Source organism: Erinaceus europaeus, chromosome 7 (assembly GCF_950295315.1).
Source record: "Erinaceus europaeus chromosome 7, mEriEur2.1, whole genome shotgun sequence".
In the NCBI taxonomy this organism is placed as follows: Eukaryota; Metazoa; Chordata; class Mammalia; order Eulipotyphla; family Erinaceidae; genus Erinaceus; species Erinaceus europaeus.
In genome coordinates, this window is record NC_080168.1 from 34,288,073 (window position 1) to 34,307,460 (window position 19,388).

The 19,388-nt window shown below is 42.8% G+C and overlaps 1 protein-coding gene across 4 annotated transcripts in view; it reads right to left on the bottom strand.

The window, feature by feature from the left end:
* Positions 1-19,388, bottom strand: part of LOC103121601 (aldehyde oxidase) — a 108,818-nt gene that overhangs the window by 35,987 nt on the left and 53,443 nt on the right. For all 4 annotated transcript variants that reach the window (XR_009550667.1, XM_007532126.3, XM_060194175.1 and 1 more), the window contains exons 19-23: positions 18,268-18,390; positions 11,519-11,615; positions 5,898-6,022; positions 5,266-5,399; positions 3,329-3,416 (exon numbers count right to left, since the gene is read on the bottom strand). Coding sequence is in view for 3 of the 4 variants with exons in the window: in XM_007532126.3 (XP_007532188.1) it covers positions 3,329-3,416; positions 5,266-5,399; positions 5,898-6,022; positions 11,519-11,615; positions 18,268-18,390 (567 nt within the window). In the remaining variant the exon portion in view is untranslated. The remainder of the gene's footprint in view (positions 1-3,328; positions 3,417-5,265; positions 5,400-5,897; positions 6,023-11,518; positions 11,616-18,267; positions 18,391-19,388) is intronic.

Sequence of the window (19,388 nt, forward strand, 5' to 3'; positions counted from 1 at the left end):
TAGAATATCTTAATTTTTTAAAGTTTTTTAATTTTTATTTATAAAATGGAAATACTGACAAGACTATAGGATAAGAGAGGTATAACTCCACACAATTCCCACCACCAGAACTCCGTATCCCACCCCCTCCCCTGATAGCTTTCCTATTCTTTAATCCTCTGGGAGCATCCCAGGGTCATTATGGGATGCAGAAGGTGGAAGGTCTGGCTTCTGTAATTGCTTCCCCACTGACATGGGCATCTGGCAACAGTTTCTTTTCTTTTAAAAAAAATTTTTTTAAATATTTATTTTCTCTTTTGTTGCCCTTGTTTTCTTTTCTTTTCTTTTCTTTTCTTTTTTTTTTTTTTTTTTCTGTTACCAGAGCACTACTCAGCTCTGGCTTATGGTGGTGCCGGGGATTGAACCTGGAACTTGACGAAGCCTCAGGCATGAGAGTCTGTTTGCATAACCATTATGCTATCTACCCCCAGGGGATATAGAATTTTTTTTCTCCTTGTTTTCTTTTTATTATTGTTGTTGATGTTGTTGTTGGATAGGACAGAGAGAAATGGAGAGAGGAGAAGACAGAGAGGGGAAGAGAAAGATAGACACCTGCAGACCTGCCCCACCGCCTGTGAAGCAACTCCCCTGCAGGTGGGGAGCCGGGGGCTCAAACCGGGATTCCCTACTCCAGTCCTTGCACTTTGCGCCACATGCGTTTAGCCCGCTGCGCTACCGCCCAACTCCCAGCAGTTTCTTAAATATAACATCAAAAGCACAGGCAGCAACAAAATTGTAAATGGTCTGATATATTATCCAGTAATACATAAAAACGTCAAGACTTCCATGTGTCAAAGGACATAATCAATAAAGTGAAATCCAGAGAATGGAAGAAGCTATTTGCAAACCATTTTCACTTAAGGGGCTAAGGCCCAGAATCTAGGAAGAACTACTGACTTCCATTCATCTCCACACCCCACATAAGTCCACTCTGTGTGTCCCATCTTTTAACCTGAGATTCTTGCATTTTTCCAGTGCCTTCACATGTGTAAGTCTTCAATCTCAGGCAGAACAAAGTTCACTTGAATAAATCTTTCTTAAACTAAACCAAACTCAAAATAGAGCTCAGTGGGAATGCAAACTGAAATAACATTCGTCATCTTCTAAAGCATGTGCTGCAAATATTTCTGTTCTGATAGAGGTAAGAGATCTGGTGTGCTCAACCAGATCTGTCATCTCTCACCCTGGACACGTTTCCCAACTGCTCCTGCAATTAGGAGGCAAAGTACTGACCAGGAATCTAGTTAGAACTAAGGCCATGGAGCAGACACACCTCTTAAACATGTGTCATGCTCCCTCTTCCTCTGCAAAAGACAGAGTAAGGAACTCTGTGTCCTTAATGTGGTGATGGCCAACGGAAGTTTCTATTTCTGCATGTTCAACATGGAAGCCACTAGGCACAGCTGATGACAGAAAGTGAAGTGTTATACAATTATGGAAGTAAACATTTTAATGTGTTAAAATTAAATTTAAATAGCTATATGTTCCCTAGTGAGTTCTTGTCTTTTTTTTTTTTGTTTTCCTCCAGGGTTATTGCTGGGGCTCAGTGCCTGCACCATGAATCTACTGTTCCTGGAGGCTATTTTTTCCCCTTCTGTTGCCCTTGTTGTTTTTTTATTGTTATTGTGGTTATTATTGCTGTTGATGATGTCACTGTTGTTGGAATGTCACAGACAGAAATGGAGAGAGGAGGGGAAGACAGAGAAGGGGAGAGAAAGTAGACCCCTGTGGACCTGTTTCACCACTTGTGAAGCAATCCCCCTGCAAGTAGGGAGCTGGGGGCTTCAACTGGGATCCTTAGGCCGGTTCTTGCGCTTCATACCATGTGTGCTTAACCCACTGCACTACCACCCGACCCACCTCTAGTGAATTCTTTTAAAAAATATATTTATTTATTTATTTATTTATTCTCTTTTGTTGTTCTTGTTGTTTTATTGTTGTAGTTATTGTTGTTGTGGTTATTGATGTTGTCGTTGTTGGACAGGACAGAGAGAAATGGAGAGAGGAGGGAAAGATGGGGGGAGAGAAAGATAGACACCTGCAGACCTGCTTCACCACCTGTGAAGTGACTCCCCTGCAGGTGGGAAGCCGGGGGCTCAAACCGGGATCCTTACGCTGGTCCTTGTGCTTTGTTCCACCTGAGCTTAACCCACTGTGCTACCGCCTGGCTCCCCTCTAGTGAATTCTATCATGGACTGTGCAGTCTGAGAAAATGAGGTAGCATTACTAATGGAAGAAACCTGAGTTCTTGAATGATCCTCAGTCCTCCCTGGGCTGTCAACTTTGACAACAAATAGCAAAAGAAATGTCTCAGAGTCTGAGAGATTCCAGTTGTTTACTGCAGCATTCATTTCAATCTGACAAGCAAATCTAGTTCTGGTAAAGCAAATAGTAGAGACTGTGGTGATGCACCAGGTCCCCAGTCCCCACCTTCAGGGGGAAGCTTCACAAGTGGTGAAGCAGGGCTACAACTATCTCTCTCTCTCCATCTGTCTCTCTCTTCCCTCTAAATTTCTCTCTGTCCTATCAAATTAAGTTTAAAATAAATTAAAAAGAAAAGAAAAAGGCAGGCAACCTGAAGCATGGGATTCATCGTGCTGCCACCAAGCCGTATTGATGATCTTGATGGCAATAAAAGAACAATTATTATTATTACTATTATTTTCTGCTGTGGAAAATTTTCTAAGAACTTCTGGATCAGAATCACCTAAAAACTACTTGTGAATCCCGGCTTGAGCCCCAGGCTCCCCACCTGCAGGGAAGTCATTTCACAGGCGGTGAAGCAGGTCTGCAGGTGTCTATCTTTCTCTCACCCTCTCTGTCTTCCCCTCCTCTCTCCATTTCTCTCTGTTCTATCCAACAACATCATCAATAATAACTACAAAAAAAAACCTACTCTTGATAATTTGAAACATGAGGGAGAGAGTGGCAAAAAAAATGTGATTTTTACATACACTATTTTTATGGGAGTTATTCTGTTTTTTCCCTCTTTCATACAAGGGGATACTATGTTTATTAGACCTCCTTTCATGGACTTGTATAATCCCATATATGTTTCCCAGTTTCTACTCTGTGGCACCAGCAAGTGGTAACTAGCACTTGTCCAAACTGACATTTTTAAACAAGGGAGAAAGTGTCCATTGAAGTCTGTAAGCAAACAAGACAAGGAAGGGAGGTAAATAGAAACACAGTTTGCTGGCTTGCCAATTGTTATTCCCACTGCTGCCCTCTGCGTTTGTAATAGTCTGTTTACAGCATATGTTCTTCTCCATCACATTCTCCAACTTACCCTGTACTTTGCAAAGTAAGGGTGCCGGCCTCCAGTTATTAACATGTCTTCTCCTCGTTCCAGAATGCAGCGGACTGGCCGGCCATGTCTGTTAGAAAGGAGGGAAGCAACAGAGAGACATGTTACAAAGCTACTGAGCCAGGAGCCTTGGCCTCAGGTGCCCACACAGCCTCTCTTCTCTCTGAGCCAGACTTGATTTATTTATTTTTATTTCTTTATTGGAGGATTAGTGGTTTAAAGTTTGGGCCAGACTTTAATGACAGCAGGTGCTTTAATGACAGAGGTGCCAGAGGACCTGAGGCATTGTTTGGGGGGGCAAAAGGGGGGTGGTATTTTGGAGCCTCAGGCATGAATCTTTTGCATAACCATTATGCTGCCTTTCCAGCGGGGTATTTTTACTTTGATAACAACCTCCACTATATGCAAACAACTCCCAAGCCATGTTATAGACTATTAATACACAGAGGAATTCTGAGGATATCTGATTGCCAAGTATAGCCTGATAGGGGATTAGGAACCAAGTCATTTTTACTTCATGGGTTAGAAGAATTGGGCTACATAATTCACCATCCAAGTTAAGTCTTTTTTTGTCTCCAGGGTTATTGCTGGGGCTCGGTGCCTGCATCATAAATCCACTGCTCTTGGAGGCCATTTTTTCCCATCTTTGTTGCTCTTGTTGTTGTTATTGTTGCTATTGCTGTTGTTGTTGTTAGATAGGAAAGAGAGGGGGTCAACTAGGAATACCAAAGGAGACCACCTGGGACCGCAACAAGACAGAACTGGAATGACTTTAGGAACCCACCAAATCACCATTGAGTGCAAACACGTGTGGCTCTTGGACAGAGAGGAGCCTAGGGAGAGATTAAGTGGCTGGTAACAGTCCAGCAGTTTACCAGTTGAGATTCCACCTCCAGTCTGTTTCACCAAAAAAAAGATGGCTGAAGGGAGGAAAGAACTCCCCTGAGACTCACCAAATGCAACTGTGAGTCTCCATTGCTACTGCCCTCAGAACCTGGAGCAACAGCAGGGAGGCCCTGTCCTGACATGAGGGAACAGGGAACTAACCAGGAAACTCAGGAGAAGATCTCTACTTCAGTGGCCTAGCAGTGGGGCTGTGAGAGTCTCTTTGCATAACCACTGGATTATCTCTGCCCCACCCTGCTTTATCTCTTGGTCAGTAGTCAGTAATTAAGCTAAAAAGCCTATGTATAGCTTAAAAGCCCTCAGGCTCCCATGGGGAAGAAAAAGCACAAAAGAGGCTTTTAAGCCACTGAGCTCCAACTCAGGGATTAAAATACTATTGAAACAACTGTCAACTTCCACCACTGTAAACCCTTTAATTACCTTACTTAGACACAAGTCAATCCAGGCAAGAGTGATCAGTAATTTGAGAAGTACTGAGAGAGGGACCTCATAACATAATATATAAAATGGTTAAACCAACAAGAAGAAATATTGGAGAAATGAACAAGGACAAGTGTCTAGATAAAAGCCCCCCAAAGGGTGAAGCACAAAATAATGAGGTCAACATGTAAACACTAGTTAAGGAGATAGCACAGAGGGAAATGGAGAGAGGAGGGGAAAACAGAGAGAGGGAGAGAAAGATAGACACATGCTGACCTGCTTCACAGCTTGCAACCCCCATCCCCACCCTTGCAGGTAGGGAGATGGGGTTTCACACCGGGATCCTTATTCTGGTCCTTGTGCTTTGCACCATGAGTTTAACCCACTGTGCTACCCCCTCCCAAGTTAAGTCTTCTAAATGTACCTGCACCAGAGACAATTAATTCCCTATGTTAATGATTTGAGATGTTCAAGGAATAATGGATATGCATATGCAAAGGTAAGCAAAATGAAAAAAAAAAATCTCCACTTAAGCCAGAAATAGATGATAGATAGATAGATTTTTTTTATTTTTATTTTTAGTCTGTCCTTACTTGTTTGCAACAAATGCAGTGATAGCTGCCATGATGCCAGTTTTGGTCACCTTCCCCCCGAATGCCCCTCCGACACGCTTAACATGACACATGACCTTGTTAGCTGGGAGTTTCAAGGTGGAGGCCACTATGTCCTGTGAATGAGAACAGTTGTCATTAAGCTGGTCCTTCTTCAGCCAAGGTGGGACAACCCTCACACGTCTTGCTACCATGTAGCATATGATACACAAACTAGGTGGTTAGAGGGTACAAGTGGTGGCACACCTGGTTAAGTGCTCACATTACAGTGTGCAAGGACCCAGGTTCAAGCCCCTGGTCCCCACCTGCAGGGGGGAAACTTCACAAGTGGTAAAGCAGGGCTGGAGGTGTCTCTCTTTGTCTCTTCCCTTCTCTATCTTCTTCTCCCTTCTAAAAATTTCTGTCTCTATTCAATAATAAAAAAATATAAAAAAGAAGAAATTAATACAGAAAGTACAGAAGTGGTAACACCAACGTGAGTATAGCTACTAGTACTCCAGAACCCTTTAGTTTCTAAAATGACATTTCTGTCTCTAATGGTTTTCAGTATATTTTGTTGACAGAAACTATTTAGGCTACATACCCACCCCACCCCCAGAGTGATACCACATTACCTGTATGTATTTGGGAAACTGTGTGGACACATAGACGTCTATTTCTTGATCCTCCCCTTTGGGGGAAACAAGCATGCTCTGAGTTTCCATATAAAAATGTTCTTGTCCTCCCATGTGTATCTCACCTGTCAGAGGAAAAGATGCCAGTCAAGGAGGCTATGGGATATGGCAGGTAGTGTTCTCTGGCTGTTCTCCCATTACAGAGAAGGGCCACTGACGGTGATTCTCTTGGGGTAGCAGGTTACATGGTTAAAGTTGACCAAGAGCAGCATTCGACTTTCATTACACCTGCAGAATTGAAGTAAACTTCTGTGGAGGGCATCTGTCATGTCTGCCCAGTCAGTAGGTTACAGCGTCTTAGGGGAAGATGTCTGATTTTCTAGAGGTAAAATGCTATGGTAGTGAGACTCCCAGTTCCATGACTAGATGGAATAGATGAACTTCTCCCTACTCCTCCTACTAAGTGTAGCCAACAATCTTGGACACTATATTTTCACAAAACACAAAAAGATTCTGGAAGATGTCAAAAAGAAGGCAGACCAGATAGGAACTTTGGGACCCAAGGAAAGACATAATGGAAAGTCATGGGGCAGTAGTACAACTATTTACTTTTATTGCTTTCTTCATAGTTTCCTGACTAGGAAAGCCAATAATACAAAAGTACCAACAGGCAAAGATGGGGGGGGGGGTGCGGCGGGGGCAGGGGGAAGTAGCCCGTATGAGAATCTGCACTCACTTGTTGATGATAACTGTCCTGTAAGTCAATGTTTCCCCGGTGGAATGATTTGGAGAAAAGTAAAAAACATAAACAACACACTTCTCATTTCTTTGTATGGTTGTACGTTTAGGTTTTGACCGTGTGGGAGAATTCTCTCACTTCCCTTTAACTAAAGATATTATCAGTGTTAAAAAAGAAAGAAAGAAAGAAAGAAAGAAAGAAAGAAAGAAAGAAAGAAAGAAAGGAAGGAAGGAAGGAAGGAAGAAAGGAAGGATGGGAAAATAAAAGAAAGAAAAAAGAAGGGGTGGGTGGTGGTACGCCCGGTTAAAACACATGTAGTAGTAATGCAAGGACACGTTCAAGGATCTGGGTTCAAGCCCCTGCTCCCCACTTGCAGTGGGGACACTTCACAAGTGGTGAAGCATGCCTACAGGTGTCTTTCTCCCCTTCCCATCTCAATTTCTCTCTGTCTTACTAAATAAAAAAGGAGGAGGAAGAGGTAAAGGAGGAGGAGAAAGAGAAGGAGGAGAAGGAGGGAGAGAGAAGTCTGTTCTCTCAGACTGAAACCATAAAGGGGAAACCTAACAAGACAGAAACTTTTTTTTAGTTTATTGTATTTTATTTATTATTGGATCAATAAAGAGAGAAATTGAGAGGGGAGGGGGGGAAAGGGAAGGAGACAAGAGGGATACCTACAGCTCTACTTCACTATTGGTGAAGATTTCCCACTGTAGATGGGGACCAGGGGCTTGAACCTGGGTCCTGTGTACTGTGGTGTGTTCACTTAACCAAGTGCACCACACCCTGGCCCCCAGACAGAAACTTCTATACAATAACCACTCCAGCCAAGCACTATAGAAAACAGCAGCCTCATTACTATATGTAAAAGTTAAGTTGGCAACATAGACATTTTAGGAATTCAGTTACTTTTTTTTTCATTTTTTTTTTGGTTAGTGATGTAAGATTGTTTCACAAAATTAAGAGATTTTTGGTTTATAACTTCATACCATTCAAAAAACTTCTGACTCCCAATAGCCACAAAACCCAATAGACAGTGTGGATGCTTTCTCTCCTAATTCTCTTCCTCCTCCTCCTCCTTGTTATTATTTTTATTATTTTGTTTTAGTCATCTATCTTCCACACATGAAGGAACTATAGTGGTTACTGGGGGAGGGGAATACATAGAGCTATGGTGGTGGATGCTGGGTAATATATGTACCTATAACCTTCTAAACCATTATTAAGCCACTAATAAAATTATATTAATTTCTTAATGTTTTTAAAAATCTTCCTGAATCATTCTTGTGCTTATCAGTAAGGTCTACGGCAGGTCACAGGTTAAAATTCAAGAGACAGATCAACAAAATTCTCAATATAGTAGTTTAATTCTCACCCACTTATTATGGCAAGAACTGAGGTAAGAATATATTTTGGCTGAAGGGGAGGAATCCTCTCAAGCACAGATATTTCCAACAGGCTCACACCCATGAACTCTCAACACTAAAAATTCTCCTTCTACTCCCCAAACAAATTCATTCCCACTCAGAATTGTCGAAAAGCAGATTCCTGGTTCCTCTTGGGAATTTCAAAGAAATCCATAGGCAAGCATCTATCTTATCATGAGAAAATCTAAAAAACACTTGATTTGACAAATGATAGTATGTTGTCTCTATAATAGATAACCCTTCTAGAAACAACAAAACCATCTAAGCCTAGTGACAGTATTACACACAGTAACAGATCTCTATGTGCCACACACAGAGATAAATGCCAAATGCCCATGGATTTATTTCTGATAATCCGTATAGCAGATTCATATAGTAGATCAGCATTCTTCTAGGCACATGACTTTAGAATCAGTAGACTGTTGAAGAGTAATGGTGATAGTGGACAGCCCTGTCTAGTCCCTGGTCTGAGGGGAAATGCCTTCAGCTTCTGACTTTTCAAAGTTAACCCAATCACCAAATAATGTGATGATAACAATAACTATCCATTGTCTTCTTGAACCTTAAGACAGCAGCAACCTCACATTTCCACTATAGAGCCTATATTTCCCCCAACCCTGGAACCTTAGGGTGGGGCCCACTTTCCTGCATGCTTCTCTCAATTCAAATCAAATAATATTGCATCTGCGGATCGCAACCCAATCAATGCAACGAGTGCCACCTCAGCATGCTTCACTTCAGACTGTGTCCAGAGACTTCAGGTGTGGAATGACAACCTTTCAGTTTCATCACTCGGGTGACACCTTTCCTTTCATAGTATTCTCTAATTCCATTCCAGGTGGTCCACTCCCCAATAAAGTCCCCAAACCTAAATATAGTCCAGGTCCCCTGAGATAGAGCATATGTTCACATGTGCCCATAAACTAGGGAAAATATATACCTGAAAGCTGAAGTACACAAGAGCCTGCATGGAATACCCCCCCCCCAACACTTCATCTGCATTATTCCGGTCTTTAGGTCTATGGTTGTTCAACAATTTGTTTGGCTTTGTATATTAACTCACTTTTCAGCCACCAGGTTCCAGATGCCAGCGCAATGCCGACCAGACTTCCCTGGACAGACGACCCCACCAATGTGTACTGGAGCTCCACTTCCCTAGAGCCCCACCCTACTAGGGAAAAAGAGAGGCAAACTGGAAGTATGGATCGACCAGTCAATGCCCATGTTCAGCGGGGAAGCAATTACAGAAGCCAGACCTTCCACCTTCTGCAACCCATAACGACCCTGGGTCCATACTTGCAGAGGGATAGAGAATGGGAAAGCTATTGGGGAGGGGATGGGATATGGAGATTGGGTGGCGGGAACTGTGTGGAACTGTACCCCTCTTATCCTATGGTTTTGCTGTCTCCTTTCTTAAATAAAAAAAAATTTAAATTTTAAAAAAATATCAGTAGACTGAGCCCTGAGATGTATCCTGCCAAGTCACAGAACCAAGAAGACAGTGTGCGGAAGAATGCTGGCTAAGAGACTGCATGAGGTCTCTTTTCTGTAGCTTCCAGATGACTTTAGTCAGCCAGTTCCTAGCCAGATTCAGGTGGAACACAGCTAAGGCATTAAGACACAGGATGAGCTCGTGTGGTGACCCCAGCAGGAGTCTGGCGATATTAACATGCAAATGACGTCACCCTGAGGCGGTACTTCAGAGAAGGGAATGTATAAAAGCAAGGGACTTTGAGCACATTGCTCTTTTTGGCTGCTGCTTCTTCTCCTGGTAAGAAGCATCTCGGCAGAGGTGTGCCGTGGCTACTTCTCCTGGGAACTGAACACGTGTGACTCTGCTAGCCCGTAAACTCTTAGCCCCCTCTACAGCCATGAGCAACTTTTACCAGAATTGATAATTGTTTATCTTATGGGACTAAACTTTTGATAACTATATTCAGACTTTATAGACCTAGAGTGCTCTTAACCCTTGATGATAAGTGCTTTTTTTTTTTTTTGCCTTCTACTTGTTTCAACCTAATAAACCTTGTATTGTTTAAACCAGTTCCCAGCTTCCACTGAGAATTCTTTTATGCGTCACAGGCAGCCACCAGCACCCCAAAACTCCTTTTTTAAGTTAAATAACAACACTCTAGTGTTTGGACAGAGCTCTGGTTGGAAGTTCAGGGATAGTTTGTCTTAAGACAGATTGATTCTTCCTTTGCTTGGAACCAGGGCTGGAGGAAAAAGTATGGAAAAAATATGCAATGCAAACATGCACTAGAAGGCAGTATCTTGGAAATTCTCTTAACAACAGATAATGTCAGATAACTTATTCTCTGCTCTGAGATAGGGTACAGACAGCTCAACCCCACCTCACAGAAATATCTGGACAAGTTGTACTTTGCAAGGCAGGTATTAGGCACAGCTTTCACAAGTTGGATCACAGCAGAGCATAGCAGTGTGTATGGAGACATTTAAGACCCTTGACAGTCTAAATTTTGTAAAAAGTTAATCATTGGGCAAAGCAGACTAAGGACAAATGGGAGATTCCTTAATGTTTCTGCAAGTTTTTGGTACACTGAAAATTATTTCAGAATAAAAAGTTACTTTGATCGGCAAGATATAGTTGAATATTATCTAAGAGGGAAAGGAAGGGAAACTCAGCCTTTTTTTTTTTTTTTTTTTGGAAACGCAGTCTTAATCAGATGCATATGTAGTGGAAGAAAGCCTGGAAAGGAGAAAGATGAAAATAAAGGATGAAGAAAGCAGAGAAGGAAGAAAGAAAGATGGAGTAAAGGAGAAAGAAGTTAAAGAGAAAAGATGAAAGAGAAGGAAACAAAAGCGTTGAAATTTTTCCTTTTGCAATCAAGCAGCCCAAGAGGCTGTGTTGTGGCACACCCGGTAGAGTGAACACATTATAATGCACATGGTCCTGGTTCAAGACTTGGTCTCCATCTGCAGGGGGGACACTTCACAAGTGCTGAAACAGTACTAACAGTGCTGAGTTGGTCTCTCTCTCTCTCTCCCTTCCTCTCTCTCCCTCCCCCTTCCCTTTCAATTTCTTTCTGTCTCTATCCAAAAATAAAGAAGCAAAAAAGTTTTTTTTAAATAAAATAAAAGCAACCAAGCCCATTACTACTTTTGTTACTTAGGAACTATTGTATGACCATATTCAAGTTTCTCAACCACTCTGGGCCTCAAGTTTCCAGACCTGTAGGGTAGCCATGAACAGAAAGAGTCAGTATAGACAGGTAGACAATACACAGGTTAAACGGGCCAGTGCTAGGGGCTCCCACTTTGCCTCCCTCCACCCTCCTGCCAGAGGAAACACCTGTGAATGAGGAGTCTGTTGCCAAGAGAGACACCCACCAGAGCTGACAGTCAATGTCTAGAAGGTGCAAAACTCAACACACGTGGAAGGCTCCTAGGGTTGCTTCCCCTTTGCACTCTTACCATTTTTGTTCAGATATTTTTACCTTCAAGAATTTGATCAACTACTTTAAATGCTTCATCGACATTTCCATATTCCAGTTTCCTCTCCTCTTCCAGGAAGGAGTTGTGTTGTATGGCCTCCTAGAAAAAGAACAGAAGAGTGAAACAGCCTGGACAAGACCCCCAACATCTGGCATTAGCCACACACAGTGATGCATCACCTGAGGTTGGGTGGCATTTCTCCTCAGGTCCCGGGATCCCAAAGACTTTCTGTTGGGCCATGAACATGATGAGTGGAATTGTTGGGACACGAATGTAATTAGCACATGGCTGACATCAGCCTGATGAGCATACAAGGGACTTACACAAACCCACAAGGCATTGTGGGTATATAGGAAGTTTATTTAATCGACTTTCTGCCGGAAGTCGCTCCCTGTTCCTGCTGCCCTTGTTGCTCTCCTCCCCAGGACTGCCATGTCACTTCCCTGTAGCCATGCCCTGGTAACATGGCTCTTGGCCATCATGACTAGCTTGTCTCTGCATCTTTGCCTATTCTGCTGTACCTAAATAACTGCAATATAAAAATGCTAACTTTTAAGCTGATAAGTCTGTATGTCCCGTGAATGATAGTATAAACATTCAAATGGCCCTTGGCAGAAAAATGACCCTCTACCCTCGCCGTAGAGCAGAGGTATCCACTGAGGCACAAGAAACAGAATATGCTTCAGAAAGTCCTGGAATTCATATTTTGTAGGTAGATTATGTCCTTGATTCTAAAATTAATTTTAAAAGGTCTTTTTATTTATTATTGATGTGCACAGCAGAGAGGATGGAAGTCAGAGCATCACTCTTGCACATGCAGTACTGGGGATTGAACTCAGGACCTCGTGCTTACACGTTTGTCACTTTAGCCCCTATACCACCTTTGGGGATGTTCTACAACATGTTTTATACAGCTGAGGCCACATAATACAGGGATTTAGAAATTGGGGGTAGGGGAGATAGCATTATGGTCATACAAACAGATTCTCATGCATGTGACTCTGAGGTCCCAGTTTCAATCCCCAGCACCATCAGAAGCCAGAACTAAGCAGTGATCTAGTAAAGGAAAAAAACAACACAGAACAGTAATAGCAAAAAGCAAAACATCAGGCACTGGACCCTGGCTGAGCTGTGGCCATCTTCCCCATTTATAGACTACTTGACCATGGGCTGATCGATTCACCTCTCTGAGCCACACCTATGAGCTGGAGTTATTAGCTGTATATACAGTTCCAACAGAGTTCTGGTAAGGGCAAAATGTAACAAGGCTTGAAATATGCCACACAAGTACTCATTAATGTTAGCTGAAGACATTCTAGTGATAAGGATTATGGAACCCCTGCCTGTCAGTTCCAGACCCCTTTGAGGGGAGCACAGTGTTTGCATAGGTCAGTGAGCACCTGAGACCTCCCACCCGACCTAGAAGGAAGATTTCATTGAAGACACAATCTGGGTACCACAGATTCACTTATACAATGGTTCTTATCAGCTACCTCAAAGTACCCACTAAAAAGAGACAATGCTGTATACACACAACAAGGGATGTATCTACAATCATCAAGAGTGATTTTTCAGGGTGGGGGTAGACAGCATAATGGTTATGCAAAGAGTCTCTCATGCCTGAGGCTCTGAAGTCCCAGGTTCAATCCCCCACACCACCATAAGCCAGAGCTGAGCAGTGCTCTGGTATTTCTCTCTGTGTCTTTCTCTGCATCTCTCTCAGAAATAAAATAAATAAAATACTTTTTTAAAAAAGTGATTTTCAGAGGCCAGGCGGTGGCACACCTGGTTGAACATACATGTTACAATGCACAAGGACCCAGATTCGAGCCCCTGGTCTCCACCTGCAGGAGGAAAGCTTTGCAAGTGGTGGAGCAGGGCTACAGGTGTCTCTCTGTCTCTCCCTCTCTATCACCCCCTTCCCTTTCTATTTCTGTCTGTCCCTATCCAATAAATAAAATAAAGATAATTTTTTAAAAAGTGATTTTTCTTACCTAGCCTTAGGAATTTTGTTAATATATTTTATTTGAGAAGGAGAGGGAAAGGGAGAGGGAGAGGGAGAGAGAGAGAAACAGAGAGAGAGAGAGAAACACTACTCAGGTTTGGCTTTTGGTGGTACTGGGGGATTGAGCTTGGAACTTCAGTCTCAAACATGAAAATCTTGTTGCATTACCATGATGTGACTCCCTCCAGTTCCCTAGCCTTAGAGATTAATCCGGCTATAATCCCTGACACATATGACATGACACAACAGATCTTGCTGGCATTATCTATCATGAGCTATTTGTAAAAATCCCACTCTGCTGTAGGTTAGAGATTCTCCTAACTCTAGTTCTCTCTGGCCACCGCTGGGTGTCTACACCTAGCAGCACACGTTGTAAGCAAATGCCACTGGATCCTACCATTCTGTCTTTCAACACATGTATGGCCGTTGCCACCATGGAACTCAGGTTCTTAGATAAAGTGTCTGCTGATTACTCCTATTATTAACTAGCTGTGTGACCTCAGAAAACCCTTTTTAAGACTGCTCACCAGAATAGGACAACAAACCTCATCAGATTGTTATTAACATTGAGTTAATTAACGTATGAAGCATGCCGAGAACTGTGTGACCCCACAGTAAGCTCTGTTTAGTGTTAGTTAATGTTGCTATTCATAATAGTTGATGAGAAAGTCTGGTTGGGAGTGTATTTTTTGTTGCCCTTTTGTTGCCTTATGTTGCCTTGTTGTTTTTTATTGTTGTAGTTATTATTGTTGCTGTTATTGATGTCATTGTTGCTGGATCAGACAGAAAGAAATGGAGAGAGGAGGGGAAACAGAGAGGGGGAGAGAAGGATAGACCTGAAGACCTGTTTCACCACCTGTGAAGCGACTCCCCTGCAGGTGGGGAGCCAGGGGCTCGAACCGGGATCCTTACGCCGGTCCTTACGCTTCATGCCACATGTGCTTAACCCGCTGTGGTACTGCCTGACTCCTGGGAGCATATTTTTCTTACCATGGTCACCAACTTGATCCCAGAAACCAAGAATTTTGACAAGACTTTCTTCATTCAAACTATTAAAAACTGTAAACAGTATGAGCTAGCTTAAGCCTTAGAGATAGTGACAGGAATATATCTGTGTCCATCTTACTTTGATTGATAACATACTTCTTATTGGAACCAACTCCTATGACTTTTCTTATTAATCAAAGCTCTAGATATTCAAGGTTGAAGTTGTATAAATTCTAGCTTTGAAATATTCATCTTTTTCAACATCACTTGTTACCTGCTCTTTGAGTCAGTTTGAGGCAAGACCGTGAGTATTTCTCAGACTGGAAAACAACATGCAAGCACATTTCCCTGCTATAAATAGACGGAGTCCACTCTGATCTATTTGACTGACCTTATGCTCTGGCAGTAGTGTGATGTTGTTATTCTCCATAAAATCCAAGTTTGGTATTTGATGCCAGTTTTTTTTTTCAAATTTTTTATTTTTATTTTTATTTATTTACTGGATAGAGACAACTAGAAATGAGAGGTAATGGGGGAGGTAGAGAGGGAGAGAGACAGAGAGACACCTGTAGCCTTGCTTAACCACTTGCAAAGCTTTCCCTCTGCAGGTGGGGACCGAGGCTCAAACCTGAATCCTTGTGCTTTTTAACAGGTACTCTCAAGCAGGTGCGCCACCACCCAGTCCCAGCAGCAGTCTTTTCTAGCAGACAGTAAGAGATCTGCTATTTGGAGTTGGGGAGGGCTGGGAGATAGTGACATCTATTGGTTTGCTTATGTTTTTATCTGGCTGCAAAGTGGAGGGAGAGAAGGAAAGGGATTCAGCCACTAGCATTGAATAAAGTATTAGAAACAAAATTTTGATGACGCTTAATGTAAATGATTGCTTATTAAGAAACAATTCTAACTCAGAAACAAAATGTTGTGAAGGGTTATATAAAACCATCATAGTAGGCAATGTATGAATGAAAAGAGTTTATGGAATGAAGACAGTAACTGAATTTGAAACTGTAAGGAGAAAACGCATGCTTGGGCTTGAAACTGACCAGGAAAACTTGGAAGAAACGATCACTCTTTGACTTCAACTAAACTTCTATATTTTGGTCATCTTAAAATGATTCTATTTTGGGAGTCGGGCGGTAGCACAGCGGGTTAAGCGCAGGTGGCGCTAAGCACAAGGACCAGCGGAAGGATCCCGGTTCGAGCCCCCGGCTCCTCACCTGCAGGGGAGTCACTTCACAGGCGGTGAAGCAGGTCTGTAGGTGTCTGTCTTTCTCTCCCCCTCTCTGTCTTCACCTCCTCTCTCCATTTCTCTCTGTCCTATACAACAACGATGACATCAATAATAACTACAACAACAAAACAACAAGGGCAACAAAAGGAATAAATAAATAAATAAATAAATTTTTAAAAAAAGAAAAAAAATGATTCTATTTTAATTTTAAACCACTGAGAACCCTATCCAGAGGGGTCGAGGTGGTGGCACATTGGGTTAAGTGCACATAAGCGTAAAGACCTGCTCAAGAATCCTGGTTCCGCACCTGCAGGGAGGTTGATTCACAAGTGGTGAAGCAGGGCTGCTGGTGTCTCTCTGTCTCTCTCCCTCTCTATCTCCCCCTCCCCTCTCAATTTCTCTCTGTCCTATCCAACTAAAAGAGGGAGGGAAAGAGAGAGAGATGGGGGAGGAGGGAAAGAAGGAGGACCCTATCTAGACACAAACTCTGTTCCTAGACATAAAACAGCATAATGGAAAACACAAACAAGGCAAAGTTCTCCTGGAGACACTAAGTTAGGCTGCCTCCTCATTATCTCACTGAAAAAATTCTGACCACTTAGAAATCAACTTATCCATTGCATTGTGACAAAAAGGGGGAGGGGCTCCCAGATTCCCAGAGTACATGAAGTCTGTACGTACTTCATCTAATTGATTCATGTTTTTATCAGAATTATCCAATTTTCAGTTTTTATTAGAACCAACAAAATCTATGCAGAAGACCCTATCATTCCATGAAGATGAATCTTAGACTGTTTATACATCTTTATACATCTCCTGTCTTCAAAGTGGGGTAAGAAATGCAGCCCTCCAACTTGTTTAAGTTGCTAAGATCCTCATAGGCATGGTAGGATCGACTCCTTATGCTCATGAAAGCACCTAAAAATAATGTCTCCAGTGTCAGCAACTACACAGAGCATCTTGTTGGCTGCCACCATGTGCGTGAAGGGCTTGGCTGAAGGTGAAGACAGAGCCGTGGGGCTCTCCTCCTCCCAGGGACATTGCTGGCTGCCCATCCTGCATTCCTCTCACCTGCTTACCACCAAGCAGGTTCCACATTTCTGTTTGGGTCTCTTCCATTGCCCCCATATAGCATGTACACTTTATTTTTAAAATTTTTTCCCTTCCATTGCCCTTGTTGTTTATCATTGTTATCATTGCTGTCATTGCTATTGGATAAGACAGAGTGGAGAGAGGAGGGGAAGACAGAGAGGGAGAGAGAAAGATAGACATCTGCAGACCTGCTTCACTGCCCGTGAAGCAAATCCCCTGCAGGTGGGGAGCCGGGGCTGGGACCATGATCCTTACTCTGGTCCTTGTGCTGTGTACCAAGTGTGCTTAACCAATTGCGCTACCACCCGACCCCCCAGCAGGTGCAATTTAATACACTGATCTTCTCCCAGTAGCAGTCCACAGCTCTCCATTCCTGTGCTCAGTCATGAGTCCAGAGGTGGACATGGGACTTAAATGGGATGATGAGGCCGCCTGTCAGGACTCGTGCTTACAATGCTGGGACTGTAGTGCTGTCTCCTGCTCTGGGACAGGAGCAGGAAGCTCCAGCTGTCCACCCAGGACAGGTCACAGGGACAGAAGCCTGTACTGTGGGCAGCAGTGAGGAGAAACAGGAAATCTGGTTTCTTGAACACTGATACAGTTTGAGTCTAATAGAAACCTTGCACATGGGATGCCACCAGGAGTCAGATTTTCTTTCCTGTGACTTCAGCCAAAAGCATTTTAATAACTGCATCACACTCTTAAAAATCAATATTTAGTTAATATGAGAGGGGAATAATAGAATGAATGTCTCGAGATTTTTAATGCAGAGGCTTCAGTTCAAAGATACATTCCTTCCATCTAAGCACTTAAGGTATCAGATTAGTCAACTGAATTTTAACACTGGGCTAAAATTACTAATGCACTTTTAATAATAACTTTTTAAAATATTAAATCACCTATAATCTTAGACCAGGTAGACCAGAAGCAACTGGTCTTGTCAGTATATAAGATACAGTTATTTGTAAATAGCATTAAATGACCTAAACCATGGTAATGTCTTATATGATACCGTAAATCCTAACCATATTATTTTCAAAGTCAACCAAGTTCTCAAATATCTTGACTATAATAATAATTATCTTTTGCCTTTTTAAACTCTAAGATATCGGGGAACCTTCCTCATTCTCTGTAAAAAATCTGTATTTCCCCTAGTCCTGGGACATCTGTAGCTTTGCTTATTTTCCTTTATCCTTCGATCCATACCATTTAGTATTGTACCTGTTGAGCTCAACCAATCAATACAACCAGGGCCATATCAACATATTTTTTTATTTTAATGAGATAAAAAAGACAGAGAGAGGAAAGCCAGAGCACTGCTCAGCTCTGGCCTATAGTAGTGCTGGGGATTGAACCTGGGACCATGGAGCCTCAGGCATGAAAGTCTTTTGCAGAACCATTATGCTGTTTCCCCAGCCCACCCTTGAATTCTTTACCTCGATTGTCAGAATCAGTGGCTTCAGATCTTGGTAGACAATCTTCACTTTCTTCGCAGCCTGCTTTGCCTGAACCTCAGATTCTGCAATCACTGCACAGACCAGCTGTCCCACGCAAGACACCTGCAGCCCAGAAAAAGCTTTGTTCTCAAGGAGGGCAAGGCCGGGTCCTCTCCTTTCATACAATGTCCTCCTCCCTCCATGGTGTTAGACATACAGAAGTTAATAACCCCTGTGCATGGGCTGGAACTGCAGCACAGCAGGTAACCAGATGTGGGAAGGGAAGTGTGCTTGTCAGAGGTGGCCCTGGGGGAAGTTCAGGGCTTGGTGCCATAGAGGTTGAAGAGGGGAGAGAGAATGCTGCCAACTCCAGTCCCTGACCAATCCAGTGGGGTTGCTGAGGGCCAGCTGGTCTGGGAGAGTCAGTCCCAGCATGGCCTATGGTTACATCTTGATCAGGGCCATTTTGAGAGGCAGCTTCTACCTTCAAGGAGAAGGAGGACCAGGAGTTCAGCAGAGCCCATTTCACACAAAAGCCTCAGATGGTAGCCAAGGGACAGCCTAGCAGAGAAGGCCCTTCCTCACTTCACCTGGAGGTGACCCCAGGAGTTCACACAGTGACCAGGGTAGACAGTGGATGGAAATAGAGAGGGAAAAGAACAGGTTGGTGAAGGGTGTGGTGTGTTGACACCTCTCATGCAGAGATGTGAACTTGTACACTTGTGACAGCAATCATCTTATAAATCAACATTTCCCCAATAAGATGAGTCATTTAGAAAGGAAAACAAAAAACACTGCAGCTTGGTAACTGGACTCACTGTGTCTGTCACACTCTTTCTCCCTCTTTTGTCATGACACAGTGTGAATGGCTGTCAAGATTTTTTCTGGGATGAACACATAGTTGTATCCTCAGAAAAAAATGGCAGCAAGATGTTAAATATTACTTAAGCAACCACACACGTGGTTTGGGTGTGGGTGAGTGGAGGAAAAGAGAGATAAACAAAACAAAAATATGGCGGCATGTTGAACCTCTCAGCTTCAGCAATAATGAGCAGTGCAACGGTGAAGCTAGGAAGAATTGTATAATTCTGTTTTCATATATGTTCAAAATTCGGATGAAT